Here is a 19,530-nt window from a genome sequence, read left to right as displayed (position 1 = left end):
GGGTTGCGCCTTCTTCCCTAACCGAATTTCCTTCTATTGAACGAACGTCGGTAGGATGCGGACCACAGATTAGGGAACTTCTTGTCATCCCCGGCTTTCTCCAGCAGCTCATTCAGGACTGTTCCGAACAAATATTCCCCTTCGCACGGGATAGTGCAGAGTTTCGACCTGGATTGAATGTCTCCCAGCCAGCACTTTTGCCACAGGGCTCTACGAGCTGCACTGGAAAGTCCTGCTGCCCTAGCCGCCATTCTAACCGCATCCGCTGAGGCGTCCGCTAGGAAGGCTGCGGCCCCCTGGATTACTGGTAGGGCCCCTAAAATTGTCTGTCTAGGTGTCCCTTGGTTTAATTGAGACTCCAATAGGTCTAACCAGATCATCATGGACCTGGCCGTACATGTTGAGGCTACTGCTGGTTTTAAGGAACCGGCTGCCATCTCCCAGGTTCCTTTAAGGAAGGCATCTGCCTTCCTGTCTAGGGGGTCTTTAAGGGTCCCCATGTCCTTGAAGGGTAGTGAGGAACTCTATGATGCCTTGGCGATTGCCACATCTAATTTAGGGGCTTTGTCCCAAGTGTTGACCGCAGGATCATCAAAGGGGTATCTACGTTTGAGGGCTGGTGGTAGCAAACTCCTCTTATCTGGTCTTTTCCATTCTCTACGAAATAGATCCTGAATCTTTTCATTCAAAGGGAAGACCCTTCGATTTTTCTGATCCAGCCCCCCGAACAGGACATCCTGCATGGATAATTGTGGTTTAGGCTCCTCCACTTCCATAGTCCCTCTCACCGCCTTTACCAACTTGTCCACCCGGTCTAGCGGCAGACAAAACCGACCGGAATCCTCTTCCTCCGAGGAGAACGAGGGGGATGAGCCAGGGTCCCTAACCCTCGAGCTCCCCGGTTTGGACAGGGATTTCAGGGTTTCTCTCATCTCTGCCCTGACTATGTCTTTTAGGCTTGCGGCTATTTTAGGCGATTCTTCCGCCACCGTCTGCTGGATACAGGGGGGGACACAACTTTTTTGGGCATGAGTCCGATAATGGGCATGCACAGAGAGCACATTTCCCGTGTTTTGTCTTACTCGTGGACTTCTTCCCCTGAGAATAAAAACAGATGGTGGCCCCGTCACTGAGTGAACATTCACGTAGATCACTTACCAGTGCAGCAATTAAGTACCGGAGAATTAGGGGGATCTTTTTCAGTCGATGCGCTCGTCCTGGAGGAGCTTTTATGACTGGATTGGTCACTCCGTTTGGCATGCTCCTTACTGTCTCGGGATTCTTTCTTCTTTTGCTTGACCTGCCGAAGGTCCTCTAGAGGCGGCAGTGATGATTGTCGCTGCTGCTGCTGCTCTTGTTCGCTCTCCATCATTGCGTGCAATAATGTGGCCAAAAGCATGGAACCCCCCTGGGCCCTGCTTAAATACCCCTCCTCCGGTCAGCAGATATGCCGCGCCCCACCCGATTGGTCTCCCATTCCCAGCTGGCGCCGCTGTCGGCCCAGTGAGCCAGCGCTTACCGGCGCCTGTTCCGATGGGCGCCGCCATCTTGGAATCTTCTCGCCTGCGCAGTGGCGCCGCTGACCCTGAAGCGCCCCGAGGCTCCGCCCCCGACATCACCCCTGCGCCGCACACACTTCCTGTGTAACCGGAAATCACGCGTGACGCCCGGCGCATCCTCCTACAGGGCTCCCCAGTCCCGGACACCATGCAGCTGCGCCGGTCACACCGACCCCAGCCACCACTCCGCCGGAGCAGGGAGACCTCCGGGGGTATATTCACTGGCGGTGGCCTTCTTCCACGGAGGCGGATATCCTCCGGACACCGCTCCCTGCTGTAAACGCCACTGCCATGCAGCCCAACTAGGACCACCGTGGCGTCTCCAGGAGCTCCGCACCTGGCCGAGGTAGGAGACCCCCCCCCCCCCCGCTACCTGTACCGGCCGGTCGGCCTGGGATCCATCCGGATTCCATCTGTAGGATCCCGTCCCCTCAGGAACAGGAAACCAACTGATGCGTGGGAGAGGTGCCACCCTATTGTATCTGTAGGTTTCCTGTTCCTGAAGGGCGGATCCCCTCTCTCGTGGTGCTGTCATGGGAGTCCGAATAAAGTACGTCTCATGTCACAAAGGGGTTAACCAACACCTCTTTTATAACATGTAACATTTGTACATTCTTTACTATACAATTAAATTGGTATTATGGGAAAGGATAGTCTTATGTGGCACAAGTCTTTTTGGTGACATGCCATAGTCCAGGGGTCCCCAACCTGTAGCTCGGGAGCCACATGTGGCTCGCTGTCCCATGAATTGTGGCTTGCGGGTGTTTTCAGCTTGGTGCATTAGCTCCAGGTCTAGTGAACAGGTATGAGGAGCACATGTCATAATGGTGCATTGTGTGAATATCCCTGCACAGAAGAGCAGATCTGGATGCCCATATACTGGTTTTAGGGGTTTAGATTTAGCTTAAGTACTAGCTTGGCCCGTGCGAAATTTTCGCACATTGGTCATACGGGGCGCAGGCAATTTTTAGAAAAAGCAAGCTGGTCAAATGTTAATCTATTTCATGAGCTGATGAACACAGACAGGTAGTTAAATATGTAGATTGGTAATACAATAAATTGGTTTGATAAGTAGAAGCCAAAAAATGTCTTCCGGTTGAGGTGCCACCTGCAGGTCATTGTGTCTTTCTGCAGGTTTATGAAAATGAATGTTTAAACTGTATTTATTTAGTGATAAAATCATGAATGTGTGGTTTGTTTGGCTATTTTCTTGCTGAAGGGAGCAAGTTTACCTTTCAAATGGTGTATCATTTGTGTGGGTGGGGTGAAGTAATCACCGAAAAAGGAGTGCATGTATACAAATGTGTTTGCATATGTGACTCACATGCAGTGAAGTGTGCAATCCTCCAATGTGCCTGAAATAGGGGGGCAAGCACTTGAGCAAGCAGGAAAGACCCAAAAGCAAATGTTTGGATTTGTTTGTTATGTCTGTCAGCAGCTTTGGGGTAGTGTGCTGCTACCTGCAGGTAATTTGACCTTTCAAATGGTGTATCATTTGTTTGTGTGGGTGGAGTATGAACGGAGCAAGGGTGCAATTCAATAGGCAGTGCATGTTTACAAATGTGTTTGCATATGTGCCTCACCTGCAGTGAAGTGTGCAATCCTCCAATTTGGCTAAAATAAGCCCCCAAGTTAAATGTTTGGATTTGTTTGTGATGTCTGTAAGCAGCTTTGTGATAGTGTGCTTTGTGGTTGTGTGGTGCCACCTGCAGGTCATTTTTCCTTACTGCAGGGTTATGAAAATTAATGTTTAAACTGTATTTTCTGATCAAATCGTGGATGTGTAGTTTGTTTGGCTATTTTCTTGCTGAAGGGGGCAAGTTTACCTTTCAAATGGTGTATCATTCGTGTGAGTGAGTGCAGTATGAACGGAGATACAAAGTGATCACCGAAAAATAGTGTTTAGAAATAATAGAATAGATGGCACACTGGAGACAGGACGATACTACCTGTGAGAGGCGGTGCCTGAAGCTGGATGTGACAGTGTGTTGGGAGTACTGGATGGGAAAATACTGAATGGGGGTATTGTGGGGGATCACTGGATCTTGTTGTACTTGTACATTATGATATACAGTGGATTCTCATAACTCTCATATTATAATGCATAATGTCTGATTAGTGGCATGCAGGTTGTCCCTACGTGATAAGCCACTGTGTGTAGCACCTGCTATTTATGTGCATACGCCATAGGACCTAGGTAATGCTCTATGTGAGGTGTTCCACAGGATCCACCACGTTGTGGTCTTTGACGGATGCACGAATATGGGGTCTAAATATGGCTTCACTCAATCATGTACTTGTCTTTTCAAGATATTTTGTACAATCAACATAAAGGTATTAGATATAGAGAGTACTAATTTGCCATATTCAGGATGTAACCAAGGGTCTAAGATCCCTTATCCCCACAGTATAATACTGTGGTACCCCTGGTAGTTTATACGCCACCGGGCTGTCTTAACACCTTACACTTGATTTTGTTTTTCGATTTTCTGCGTTTTTTTAATCTTTGATCTGTAATTCCTGTATTAAAAGCTATCTTTTAATTCCAATATACTAAAAATATACAACGCCATCTATCTAGTGTAGACTACTCGGTAGGAGGTAGAACAAGCAACATGTTGTAGCGCTCTATGGGTTATATACCGGGCTGTTATAAGGAAGCAGCCAGACAGGAAAACCTGAGTGATATATTAGAAGGGGGGCCCTCCAGACGGTGGTCTGCAGCCACGTAGAGGTATGGGAAGGCTTAGCCACGGCCACTGTGAGAAGCCGTACGAGACTGGCTGCTAGGAATACTCTACCTGACGGCACAGACTAACAACCAGGTAATTTACCTTCATTTATGTCTGAGCACTGGCAGTAAAAGTGTACGTGTAATTACAATTACCTCTGTAGAGATCATTAGCAGAGGCCGCCAAATACAACTACGGCAAGGGTGTCTGCTACCTATGGTAGAGCCTGCTTTCTACTCTGCACACTGGTCTGTTGAATTTATCACATCAGTCATGTCTTCCATTGGGTCCGAGTGCAGCTCCGTCTGCATAGCCGGTGGGTGCAGGAGCTGCCCGCTATTTACATGCAACAGTCTGGTCCGTAAATGGGAAAATAAACCATGTGGGCAAGCACACGGGCCATCACTGGACACCGCACACAGAGCAAAATATGTTCTCCAGTCTCCCCCAGTGGTCACAGGAGGACTCCCCCAGTCCTCCATCACACTTATAGTTGAGGACAGCACAGTGGCTCAGTGGTTAGGAATTTATATGTTCTCCCCGAGTTTATGTGGGTTTCCTCCAGGTTCTCCGATTTCCTCCCACACTCTAAAGACATAGGGATAGGGAATTTAAATTATGATCCCCAATGGGGACAGAGATGATGTCTGTAGAGCGCTGCGGAATTAATGGCGCTATATTAGCGTGTAAAATAAATAGTCAACGCAAAAATAACTTTCTGCCATCACAGACTAGGGGAGCTCAGCGTTCTGCTTTTCATACCAGAATGGAAGCGCTCCGCCGTCTCACGCATTACTGCAATGGCTGACTTCCCAGTCCATATAGCATCCTGGCACTGTGCAATAAAGGGAAATGAAAAAAAAAAAAAACATTTCCCCACCACTAGCACTGTGACCAACTCCAACCATGTGAAGAAGACTTCTTCTCAAGTCTCTAGCACAGATTCTGTCCCCTCCATAAGTCATTAATAGAGTGGCAGAACAGATGCCTCGGTGTTCGACTCCCTAGGGGTTCTAGCGATCAGTGGAGGTCCCAGTGGTGGCACCTCAGTAATAGACATTATCTGGTGAATGACTATTGTGGTAAACCACTTCTAAACCTTCCACTCTAGTTAAAACAAAGAAAAGAACAATTATAGTCTGGATAAAAGGTGATTGACTCCTAGAAAATTACCAGAAAGGCTGCAGGAGGGAGTGGGGAGCCATACCGGCGTCATGTCTTTTCATCAGAACTACAGATTGCCATTATTCAGGTTACAGTAATGACAACATAACTGCTCAAAGAACGTTTGATAAGCCAGAGACAGGAGTTTGCAGGAGGGGGGCCGCTTGCTGAGACCCCCATAAATTGCTATGAGGAAGGAGCAGAAGCGCTCAGCTGAGTACTGCAGTCCTGAAGAAGGGCTCGATAGACGGCCTAAGCGCCCATCGGCAGTCTCCACTGAGCACTTCAGCAATTGTGGATTCTCAGCTCCTGGACCCCTGATAATCAGAATGACTAGCATGCCTCTGAAAAGTCTCTGGAAATGACCATTAATGTTTAAAATCGCCGCTTTTCATTTACAAAAATAAAATGATCACTAAACCCCCAAAACCAGACATTTTTCCCACAATTTGTAGTAGCACAATATCAACTCAATACATAAAGACTAGTGACTTCAGCTATTCAGATTGAAGCTCCACATCTGTCACAGCCCGAGCACAGACCATGAGGCCCACACTGTCCGAGGGTCTCCTCACCCGAACCAGACACCGTCATATTCGGGTGAGGCGACCCGCGGACAGTCAGTGCAGCATGGTCTGTGATCGGGCTGTGACAGATGTGAGAATACGGCATTAGACAGAAATACAAATACTTGGGTTTTCTTTCATGTTCAAAATTTAACAATAATATAATTTCAGTAAATGAATGATGGGTAGAATACACGGAGGCCTGTCAGGATGAATGGCTGTTCAGGCGACACAGTGATGCCTCACAGCTGCTCTCAGAACTACACCCATTCTGGTTCCTGAGTGAGGGGACCTCACTATGACCTCTATACCCCCAATACGGCATTTGGGCGGGGGCTGTCATCTTTATATGAGGCTAGGTATACCGCCATATGGGGCACTGATACAGAAGAGCTCCGGATCGGATGAAAAGCTGGAGTGTTCCCTGTATATGGAGCTGTGCACGGGGATCGGTACTCTCCGGTCACTCGTGTACGTGCAGGTAGGAAGAGCCGTAGAAAGGAGATGAAGCTCCGGCCAAGAGAGAGTCCACCTGCTGTTATGGTGTAACATGCTACATAAGGGTCAGAGAACAGCAACTCCCAAACCCAAGGGACGCAAGAAGAGCCTCAAAAAGGGATGGACCGTAAACGTGGCTAATAGTAGGAAAGGGGATAAAAATGCTGGCTCAATTACCGTGAGTGTAGCATTGCCCTCGAGCGGACTTCGCCAGTCTAGGGGTAAATGAATGTACGTGAAGACGACGGCCGGGGCCCACAGGAGCGTTGGCACAGGAGCAGCGGGGAGTGAGCAGCTCTTATAAATCCCCGGCTCATTGTCTCATGGATTCCGGCCTGTATTAGTCCAGATAAATGAACTGTGGCATGCCAGACCCCCGTGCCTCATCAGGACCCCCAATCAGGCTCCAGCAAACAGCCAGCTACTTCTGACGTTATGTAACCTACATGGAAATGTGGTGGAAGCCCGATATGGCCACGATTTAGCGCTGGACGGTGATATTTGGGCACTACTAAATAGAAGCACTGTTCTAGGGACATGCAGCGAGTATTATATGCATTATGCAGTGGGTATGCTGTTGGTGGCATTACATGGAGTCAGTATCCGGGCACTATGCAGTGGGTATTATGTAGTGGGCATGCTGTATGGTGGCACTATCTGGGCATTACATGGAGTCAGTGTCCGGGCACTCTGCAGTGGGTATTATGCAGCAGGTATGGTGGCACTATCTGGGCATTATATGGAGTCAGTGTCCGGGCACTCTGCAGTGGGTATTATGCAGCGGGTATGGTGGCACTATCTGGGCATTATATGGAGTCAGCGTCCGGGCACTATGCAGTGGGTATTATGCAGCAGGAATGGTGGCACTATCTGGGCATTATATGGAGTCACTGTCTTGGCACTATGCAGTGGGTATTATGCAGCAGGTATGGTGGCACTATCTGGGCATTATATGGAGTCACTGTCTGGGCACTATGCAGTGGGTATTATGCAGCAGGTATGGTGGCACTATCTGGGCATTATATGGAGTCACTGTCTGGGCACTATGCAGTGGGTATTATGCAGCGGGTATGGTGGCACTATCTGGGCATTATATGGAGTCAGTATCCGGGCACTCTGCAGTGGGTATTATGCAGCAGGTATGGTGGCACTATCTGGGCATTATATGGAGTCACTGTCTGGGCACTATGCAGTGGGTATTATGCAGCAGGTATGGTGGCACTATCTGGGCATTATATGGAGTCAGCGTCCGGGCACTATGCAGTGGGTATTATGCAGCAGGTATGGTGGCACTATCTGGGCATTATATGGAGTCACTGTCTTAGCACTATGCAGTGGGTATTATGCAGCAGGTATGGTGGCACTATCTGGGCATTATATGGAGTCACTGTCTGGGCACTATGCAGTGGGTATTATGCAGCAGGTATGGTGGCACTATCTGGGCATTATATGGAGTCAGTGTCCGGGCACTCTGCAGTGGGTATTATGCAGCAGGTATGGTGGCACTATCTGGGCATTATATGGAGTCACTGTCTGGGCACTATGCAGTGGGTATTATGCAGCAGGTATGGTGGCACTATCTGGGCATTATATGGAGTCAGTATCCGGGCACTATGCAGTGGGTATTATGCAGCAGGTATGGTGGCACTATCTGGGCATTATATGGAGTCACTGTCTGGGCACTCTGCAGTGGGTATTATGCAGCGGGTATGGTGTCACTATCTGGGCATTATATGGAGTCACTGTCTGGGCACTATGCAGTGGGTATTATGCAGCGGGTATGGTGGCACTATCTGGGCATTATATGGAGTCAGCGTCCGGGCACTATGCAGTGGGTATTATGCAGCAGGTATGGTGGCACTATCTGGGCATTATATGGAGTCAGTGTCCGGGCACTCTGCAGTGGGTATTATGCAGCAGGTATGGTGGCACTATCTGGGCATTATATGGAGTCAGTATCCGGGCACTATGCAGTGGGTATTATGCAGCAGGTATGGTGGCACTATCTGGGCATTATATGGAGTCACTATCTGGGCACTCTGCAGTGGGTATTATGCAGCGGGTATGGTGGCACTATCTGGGCATTATATGGAGTCACTGTCTGGGCACTATGCAGTGGGTATTATGCAGCGGGTATGGTGGCACTATCTGGGCATTATATGGAGTCAGCGTCCGGGCACTATGCAGTGGGTATTATGCAGCAGGTATGGTGGCACTATCTGGGCATTATATGGAGTCAGTGTCCGGGCACTCTGCAGTGGGTATTATGCAGCGGGTATGGTGGCACTATCTGGGCATTATATGGAGTCAGCGTCCGGGCACTATGCAGTGGGTATTATGCAGCAGGTATGGTGGCACTATCTGGGCATTATATGGAGTCACTGTCTGGGCACTATGCAGTGGGTATTATGCAGCAGGTATGGTGGCACTATCTGGGCATTATATGGAGTCAGTGTCCGGGCACTCTGCAGTGGGTATTATGCAGCGGGTATGGTGGCACTATCTGGGCATTATATGGAGTCACCGTCTGGGCACTATGCAGTGGGTATTATGCAGCGGGTATGGTGGCACTATCTGGGCATTATATGGAGTCAGCGTCCGGGCACTATGCAGTGGGTCTTATGCAGCAGGTATGGTGGCACTATCTGGGCATTATATGGAGTCAGCGTCCAGGCACTATGCAGTGGGTATTATGCAGCAGGTATGGTGGCACTATCTGGGCATTATATGGAGTCAGTGTCCGGGCACTCTGCAGTGGGTATTATGCAGCGGGTATGGTGGCACTATCTGGGCATTATATGGAGTCAGTGTCCGGGCACTCTGCAGTGGGTATTATGCAGCAGGTATGGTGGCACTATCTGGGCATTATATGGAGTCAGTGTCCGGGCACTCTGCAGTGGGTATTATGCAGCGGGTATGGTGGCACTATCTGGGCATTACATGGAGTCAGTGTCCGGGCACTATGCAGTGGGTATTATGCAGCGGGTATGGTGGCACTATCTGGGCATTACATGGAGTCAGCGTCCGGGCACTATGCAGTGGGTATTATGCAGCAGGTATGGTGGCACTATCTGGGCATTATATGGAGTCACTGTCTGGGCACTATGCAGTGGGTATTATGCAGCGGGTATGGTGGCACTATCTGGGCATTACATGGAGTCAGTGTCCGGGCACTATGCAGTGGGTATTATGCAGCGGGTATGGTGGCGCTATCTGGCATTATATGGAGTCACTGTCTGGGCACTATGCAGTGGTTATTATGCAGCGGGTATGGTGGCACTATCTGGGCATTATATGGAGTCAGCGTCCGGGCACTATGCAGTGGGTATTATGCAGCAGGTATGGTGGCACTATCTGGGCATTATATGGAGTCAGTGTCCGGGCACTCTGCAGTGGGTATTATGCAGCGGGTATGGTGGCACTATCTGGGCATTATATGGAGTCAGCGTCCGGGCACTATGCAGTGGGTATTATGCAGCAGGTATGGTGGCACTATCTGGGCATTATATGGAGTCACTGTCTTGGCACTATGCAGTGGGTATTATGCAGCAGGTATGGTGGCACTATCTGGGCATTATATGGAGTCACTGTCTGGGCACTATGCAGTGGGTATTATGCAGCAGGTATGGTGGCACTATCTGGGCATTATATGGAGTCAGTGTCCGGGCACTCTGCAGTGGGTATTATGCAGCGGGTATGGTGGCACTATCTGGGCATTATATGGAGTCAGGGTCCAGGCACTATGCAGTGGGTATTATGCAGCAGGTATGGTGGCACTATCTGGGCATTATATGGAGTCAGTGTCCGGGCACTCTGCAGTGGGTATTATGCAGCAGGTATGGTGGCACTATCTGGGCATTATATGGAGTCAGCGTCCGGGCACTATGCAGTGGGTATTATGCAGCAGGTAAGGTGGCACTATCTGGGCATTATATGGAGTCAGTGTCCGGGCACTCTGCAGTGGGTATTATGCAGCAGGTATGGTGGCACTATCTGGGCATTATATGGAGTCAGTGTCCGGGCACTCTGCAGTGGGTATTATGCAGCGGGTATGGTGGCACTATCTGGGCATTATATGGAGTCAGGGTCCAGGCACTATGCAGTGGGTATTATGCAGCGGGTATGGTGGCACTATCTGGGCATTACATGGAGTCAGTGTCCGGGCACTATGCAGTGGGTATTATGCAGCAGGTAAGGTGGCACTATCTGGGCATTATATGGAGTCAGTGTCCGGGCACTCTGCAGTGGGTATTATGCAGCAGGTATGGTGGCACTATCTGGGCATTATATGGAGTCAGGGTCCAGGCACTATGCAGTGGGTATTATGCAGCAGGTATGGTGGCACTATCTGGGCATTATATGGAGTCAGTGTCCGGGCACTCTGCAGTGGGTATTATGCAGCAGGTATGGTGGCACTATCTGGGCATTACATGGAGTCAGTGTCCGGGCACTATGCAGTGGGTATTATGCAGCGGGTATGGTGGCACTATCTGGGCATTATATGGAGTCAGCGTCCGGGCACTATGCAGTGGGTATTATGCAGCAGGTATGGTGGCACTATCTGGGCATTATATGGAGTCAGCGTCCGGGCACTATGCAGTGGGTATTATGCAGCGGGTATGGTGGCACTATCTGGGCATTACATGGAGTCAGTGTCCGGGCACTATGCAGTGGGTATTATGCAGCGGGTATGGTGGCACTATCTGGGCATTACATGGAGTCAGTGTCCGGGCACTATGCAGTGGGTATTATGCAGCGGGTATGGTGGCACTATCTGGGCATTATATGGAGTCAGCATCCGGGCACTATGCAGTGGGTATTATGCAGCAGGTATGGTGGCACTATCTGGGCATTATATGGAGTCACTGTCTGGGCACTCTGCAGTGGGTATTATGCAGCGGGTATGGTGGCACTATCTGGGCATTACATGGAGTCAGTGTCCGGGCACTATGCAGTGGGTATTATGCAGCGGGTATGGTGGCACTATCTGGGCATTACATGGAGTCAGTGTCCGGGCACTATGCAGTGGGTATTATGCAGCGGGTATGGTGGCACTATCTGGGCATTATATGGAGTCAGTATTCGGGCACTCTGCAGTGGGTATTATGCAGCGGGTATGGTGGCACTATCTGGGCATTACATGGAGTCAGTGTCCGGGCACTATGCAGTGGGTATTATGCAGCAGGTATGGTGGCACTATCTGGGCATTATATGGAGTCACTGTCCGGGCACTCTGAAGTGGGTATTATGCAGTGGGTATGGTGGCACTATCTGGGCATTACATGGAGTCAGCGTCCGGGCACTCTGCAGTGGGTATTATGCAGCGGGTATGGTGGCACTATCTGGGCATTACATGGAGTCAGGGTCCAGGCACTATGCAGTGGGTATTATGCAGCGGGTATGGTGGCACTATCTGGGCATTATATGGAGTCAGTATTCGGGCACTATGCAGTGGGTATTATGCAGCGGGTATGGTGGCACTATCTGGGCATTACATGGAGTCAGGGTCCAGGCACTATGCAGTGGGTATTATGCAGCGGGTATGGTGGCACTATCTGGGCATTATATGGAGTCAGTGTCCGGGCACTATGCAGTGGGTATTATGCAGCGGGTATGGTGGCACTATCTGGGCATTACATGGAGTCAGTGTCCGGGCACTATGCAGTGGGTATTATGCAGCGGGTATGGTGGCACTATCTGGGCATTACATGGAGTCAGGGTCCAGGCACTATGCAGTGGGTATTATGCAGCGGGTATGGTGGCACTATCTGGGCATTACATGGAGTCAGTGTCCGGGCACTATGCAGTGGGTATTATGCAGCGGGGATGGTGGCACTATCTGGGCATTATATGGAGTCAGTGTCCGGGCACTATGCAGTGGGTATTATGCAGCGGGTATGGTGGCACTATCTGGGCATTATATGGAGTCAGTATTCGGGCACTATGCAGTGGGTATTATGCAGCGGGTATGGTGGCACTATCTGGGCATTATATGGAGTCAGTATTCGGGCACTATGCAGTGGGTATTATGCAGCGGGTATGGTGGCACTATCTGGGCATTATATGGAGTCAGTGTCCGGGCACTATGCAGTGGGTATTATGCAGCGGGGATGGTGGCACTATCTGGGCATTATATGGAGTCAGTGTCCGGGCACTATGCAGTGGGTATTATGCAGCGGGGATGGTGGCACTATCTGGGCATTATATGGAGTCAGTGTCCGGGCACTCTGCAGTGGGTATTATGCAGCAGGTATGGTGGCACTATCTGGGCATTATATGGAGTCAGTGTCCGGGCACTCTGCAGTGGGTATTATGCAGCGGGTATGGTGGCACTATCTGGGCATTATATGGAGTCAGTGTCCGGGCACTATGCAGTGGGTATTATGCAGCGGGGATGGTGGCACTATCTGGGCATTATATGGAGTCAGTGTCCGGGCACTCTGCAGTGGGTATTATGCAGCAGGTATGGTGGCACTATCTGGGCATTATATGGAGTCAGTGTCCGGGCACTCTGCAGTGGGTATTATGCAGCGGGTATGGTGGCACTATCTGGGCATTATATGGAGTCAGTGTCCGGGCACTCTGCAGTGGGTATTATGCAGCAGGTATGGTGGCACTATCTGGGCATTATATGGAGTCAGTGTCCGGGCACTCTGCAGTGGGTATTATGCAGCGGGTATGGTGGCACTATCTGGGCATTATATGGAGTCAGTATTCGGGCACTATGCAGTGGGTATTATGCAGCGGGTATGGTGGCACTATCTGGGCATTATATGGAGTCAGTATTCGGGCACTATGCAGTGGGTATTATGCAGCGGGGATGGTGGCACTATCTGGGCATTATATGGAGTCAGTATTCGGGCACTCTGCAGCGGCCGGTCTCCATCATCCACCCTATGGCGGCAGTATGGGGGCACAGTAACAGCACTTCGCTGCCCTGCCCATTGCCACACACCCATGACTCTGCGCCAGGCTGCGGTGCCACCACGACCTCAGGGCAGGTAGCAGTCATCGCTGCTCGGGGAGTGGCTGCCTGCAGGACTACATGGGGTTAATGACAGGAAGTCCAGAGCCACCATCACCCTACATGACAGGCTCCCGTACAATGCACGGCGCCGCCCGGTGACCGCAGCGTGCAGCACAGGCTCCTCTCCCGGCGGCTCCGGAGCGCGGCACACAGCCCCGGGGGCCAGCGTGCGGGGCAGGGCTCGGCCTCTCACCTGGCTTCACCGGCTTAGGTGGCGGCTTGGACATGGCTGGTGCAGGCTGCGGAGGGACCGAGGACGAGGGTGTCACTATCCGGGCTGAGAATGAGGAAGTGATCGCTCCACGGCGGGAGGAGGGGCTGCTGCCGGGACCGCCTTCATCCACGCAAGCACAAGCAGGAGCGTCCACACAGGCTGCACACCAAAACACTACACGCGTGTACACAGGGGGCACACTGCAAACATTACACGGGTGTACACAGGCAGCACACTGCAAACACTACACGGGTGTACACAGGGAGCACACTGCAAACGCTACACGGGTGTACACAGGCAGCACACTGCAAACACTACACGGGTGTACACAGGGAGCACACTGCAAACACTACACGGGTGTATACAGGGGGCACACTGCAAACACTACACGGGTGTACACAGGGGGCACACTGCAAACATCACACGGGTGTACACAGGCAACACACTGCAAACACTACACGGGTGTACACAGGGAGCACACTGCAAACGCTACACGGGTGTACACAGGGAGCACACTGCAAACACTACACGGGTGTACACAGGGAGCACACTGCAAACGCTACACGGGTGTACACAGGGGGCACACTGCAAACACTACACGGGTGTACACAGGGGGCACACTGCAAACATCACACGGGTGTACACAGGCAACACACTGCAAACACTACACGGGTGTACACAGGCAACACACTGCAAACACTACACGGGTGTACACAGGGAGCACACTGCAAACGCTACACGGGTGTACACAGGGGGCACACTGCAAACATCACACGGGTGTACACAGGCAACACACTGCAAACACTACACGGGTGTACACAGGGGGCACACTGCAAACATCACACGGGTGTACACAGGCAACACACTGCAAACACTACACGGGTGTACACAGGGAGCACACTGCAAACGCTACACGGGTGTACACAGGCAGCACACTGCAAACACTACACGGGTGTATACAGGCAGCACACTGCAAACGCTACACGGGTGTACACAGGGAACACACTGCAAACACTACACGGGTGTATACAGGCAGCACACTGCAAACACTACACGGGTGTATACAGGCAGCACACTGCAAACACTACACGGGTGTATACAGGCAGCACACTGCAAACACTACACGGGTGTATACAGGCAGCACACTGCAAACACTACACGGGTGTACACAGGCAGCACACTGCAAACACTACACGGGTGTATACAGGCAGCACACTGCAAACACTACACGGGTGTACACAGGCAGCACACTGCAAACGCTACACGGGTGTACACAGGCAGCACACTGCAAACGCTACACGGGTGTATACAGGGAGCACACTGCAAACACTACACGGGTGTACACAGGGAGCACACTGCAAACACTACACGGGTGTACACAGGGAGCACACTGCAAACACTACACGGGTGTATACAGGCAGCACACTGCAAACACTACACGGGTGTACACAGGCAGCACACTGCAAACACTACACGGGTGTATACAGGCAGCACACTGCAAACACTACACGGGTGTACACAGGCAGCACACTGCAAACACTACACGGGTGTACACAGGCAGCACACTGCAAACATCACACGGGTGTACACAGGCAACACACTGCAAACACTACACGGGTGTACACAGGGAGCACACTGCAAACGCTACACGGGTGTACACAGGCAGCACACTGCAAACACTACACGGGTGTACACAGGCAGCACACTGCAAACACTACACGGGTGTATACAGGCAGCACACTGCAAACACTACACGGGTGTACACAGGCAGCACACTGCAAACACTACACGGGTGTATACAGGCAGCACACTGCAAACACTACACGGGTGTATACAGGCAGCACACTGCAAACACTACACGGGTGTACACAGGCAGCACACTGCAAACACTACACGGGTGTATACAGGCAGCACACTGCAAACACTACACGGGTGTACACAGGCAGCACACTGCAAACACTACACGGGTGTATACAGGGAGCACACTGCAAACACTACACGGGTGTACACAGGGAGCACACTGCAAACACTACACGGGTGTACACAGGCAGCACACTGCAAACACTACACGGGTGTATACAGGCAGCACACTGCAAACACTACACGGGTGTACACAGGCAGCACACTGCAAACGCTACACGGGTGTACACAGGCAGCACACTGCAAACGCTACACGGGTGTATACAGGGAGCACACTGCAAACACTACACGGGTGTACACAGGGAGCACACTGCAAACACTACACGGGTGTACACAGGCAGCACACTGCAAACACTACACGGGTGTATACAGGCAGCACACTGCAAACACTACACGGGTGTACACAGGCAGCACACTGCAAACACTACACGGGTGTACACAGGCAGCACACTGCAAACATCACACGGGTGTACACAGGCAACACACTGCAAACACTACACGGGTGTACACAGGGAGCACACTGCAAACATCACACGGGTGTACACAGGCAACACACTGCAAACACTACACGGGTGTACACAGGGAGCACACTGCAAACGCTACACGGGTGTACACAGGGAGCACACTGCAAACACTACACGGGTGTACACAGGGAGCACACTGCAAACGCTACACGGGTGTACACAGGGGGCACACTGCAAACATCACACGGGTGTACACAGGCAACACACTGCAAACACTACACGGGTGTACACAGGCAACACACTGCAAACACTACACGGGTGTATACAGGCAGCACACTGCAAACACTACACGGGTGTATACAGGCAGCACACTGCAAACACTACACGGGTGTACACAGGCAGCACACTGCAAACGCTACACGGGTGTACACAGGCAGCACACTGCAAACATCACACGGGTGTACACAGGCAACACACTGCAAACACTACACGGGTGTACACAGGGAGCACACTGCAAACGCTACACGGGTGTACACAGGGAGCACACTGCAAACGCTACACGGGTGTACACAGGCAGCACACTGCAAACACTACACGGGTGTATACAGGCAGCACACTGCAAACACTACACGGGTGTACACAGGCAGCACACTGCAAACACTACACGGGTGTATACAGGCAGCACACTGCAAACACTACACGGGTGTATACAGGCAGCACACTGCAAACACTACACGGGTGTATACAGGCAGCACACTGCAAACACTACACGGGTGTATACAGGCAGCACACTGCAAACACTACACGGGTGTATACAGGGAGCACACTGCAAACACTACACGGGTGTACACAGGCAGCACACTGCAAACGCTACACGGGTGTATACAGGGAGCACACTGCAAACGCTACACGGGTGTACACAGGGAACACACTGCAAACGCTACACGGGTGTACACAGGGAGCACACTGCAAACGCTACACGGGTGTACACAGGGAACACACTGCAAACACTACACGGGTGTACACAGGGAGCACACTGCAAACACTACACGGGTGTACACAGAGAGCACACTGCAAACACTACACGGGTGTACACAGGGAACACACTGCAAACACTACACGGGTGTATACAGGGAGCACACTGCAAACACTACACGGGTGTACACAGGGAACACACTGCAAACACTACACGGGTGTACACAGGGAGCACACTGCAAACACTACACGGGTGTACACAGAGAGCACACTGCAAACACTACACGGGTGTACACAGGGAACACACTGCAAACACTACACGGGTGTATACAGGGAGCACACTGCAAACACTACACGGGTGTATACAGAGAGCACACTGCAAACACTACACGGGTGTATACAGAGAGCACACTGCAAACACTACACGGGTGTACACAGGCAGCACACTGCAAACGCTACACGGGTGTATACAGAGAGCACACTGCAAACACTACACGGGTGTACACAGGCAGCACACTGCAAACGCTACACGGGTGTATACAGGGAGCACACTGCAAACGCTACACGGGTGTACACAGGGAGCACACTGCAAACGCTACACGGGTGTACACAGGGAGCACACTGCAAACACTACACGGGTGTACACAGGGAGCACACTGCAAACACTACACGAGTGTACACAGGGAGCACACTGCAAACACTACACGAGTGTACACAGGGAGCACAAAATATGCCAATTCTTTCTGATTACAGATCTAATTTGTTGGTCCATAGGACCATACCGAAAACAGAATGTAAATCTTTTTTCTTAGTAGATTTACGTTGCGAATACATCATACCTCTCTTTGTATTAGCTGAGGTACGAGAGGATGCTGCCTTACTTTTGTGTATTACTGAACCAGAGAGGAATTATAGCGTTCCACAAGTGGGTAATATACCATTTATAGGAGTGCCATCTGAATATATGCCCCCTATTTCCCCTGGGAATTCCATAGATATATTTGGGGTAGATAAAAAGAGAGGTATGATGTATTCACAACGTAAATCTACTAAGAAAGAAAAAAGATTTACATTCTGTTTTCGGTATGGTCCTATGGACCAACAAATTAGATCTGTAATCAGAAAGAATTGGCATATTTTGGAACAGGATAGAGAACTAAGTGATGTAGTGTCAAGATGACCGTTAATTTCATGTAAACTCAGTACAAGAATTAGGGATATATTGGTCCATAATCAAATAGTAACCAGACGAGACACTTGGCTGGAGCGAGGTATCCCTAAGGGAAATTTTAAATGTGGGCATTGCTCATATTGTAAATATCATTGTGTTGATCGTACATTACAGATGGGCGCAGTTAAACATACTGTGATGGATTTTATCACATGCAAGACGGATAATGTAGTTTATGTAATTTTTTGTACGTGCCGTTTTTACTATATAGGTAAAACGATAAGACCCCTATTTGTTCGGTTTCGTGAACACTTTAAATCGATTACAACAGGAAAGGGTGTTCCGCGTTTGATTGACCACGTTAGGAGTGTACATGGAATGAATCCTTCTGTCCTTTCTTTTGCGGGGATTGAAAAAGTAGTACTACCCCCACAAGGGGGGAATCTCAACAAATTATTATTAAGAAGGGAGTCTAAATGGATCCTTAACCCCTTCCTGACATCCGACGTACTATCCCGTCCACGGTACCCGGGCCCGTATGACCGTGGACGGGATAGTACGTCTACCGCGATCAGCGGCGCCCACGTGGTGAGCGCCGCTGATCGCGTCCGTGTGTCAGTTGATTATCACAGCTGACACCCGGCATAATGTGTCAGGGGCGGTCACGGACCGCCCCCGACACGTTAACCCCTTGCACACCGCGATCAAACACGATCGCGGTGTACCGGGGGTTAAAGGGAAGCATTGGCAGGGAGGGGGCTCCCTCCGTGCTTCCCTGAGCCCCCCACGGCAGCGCAATGTGCAGCGCTGCTGCGGGGGGCTCCTTTCCTCCAGGCCCCCGAATCCAAGATGGCGACGGGGGCCTGAGGAAGCTGGCTTCCTCAGTGCCTGCAAAGCGCAGGCATGAGGAAGTCTTCTTCAATGCCTGTGACAGATTGCTGATCTGTCACAGTGATCTGTGATGTGACAGATCAGCGATCTGTCACAGGACAGTGATGTCCCACCTGGGACTATTTAATAAAGTAAAAAAAAGTGTAAAAATAATTTTAAAAAAATCGCCAAATATATTAGAAAAAAAAAAAAATATTCCCCCAATAAATCCATTTTTTGGAAATAAAAAAAAAAACAATAAAAGTACACATATTAGGTATCGCCGCGTCCGTAACGACCCGCCCTATAAAACTGTCCCATTAGTTAACCCCTTTAGCGAACCCCTTAAAAAATAAAAATAAAAAACGAA

At 50.6% G+C, this 19,530-nt stretch overlaps 1 protein-coding gene across 1 annotated transcript in view; it reads right to left on the bottom strand.

The window, feature by feature from the left end:
- OSTF1 (osteoclast stimulating factor 1) overlaps positions 1-13,899 on the bottom strand; it is a 60,073-nt gene extending 46,174 nt beyond the window's left edge. The window contains exon 1 of the mRNA XM_073543771.1: positions 13,740-13,899. Coding sequence (XP_073399872.1) covers positions 13,740-13,773 — 34 coding nt within the window. The 5' untranslated portion in view covers positions 13,774-13,899. The remainder of the gene's footprint in view (positions 1-13,739) is intronic.
- Between the last annotated feature and the right edge of the window lie 5,631 nt (positions 13,900-19,530).

The sequence above is a fragment of the Dendrobates tinctorius genome, unplaced genomic scaffold (genome assembly GCF_039654945.1).
Source record: "Dendrobates tinctorius isolate UK_male_01 unplaced genomic scaffold, ASM3965494v1 ptg000134l, whole genome shotgun sequence".
Taxonomy (NCBI): domain Eukaryota; kingdom Metazoa; phylum Chordata; class Amphibia; order Anura; family Dendrobatidae; genus Dendrobates; species Dendrobates tinctorius.
The sequence above is the reverse complement of the archived record's forward strand: the minus strand, read 5'-3'. Positions and strand labels throughout refer to the sequence as shown.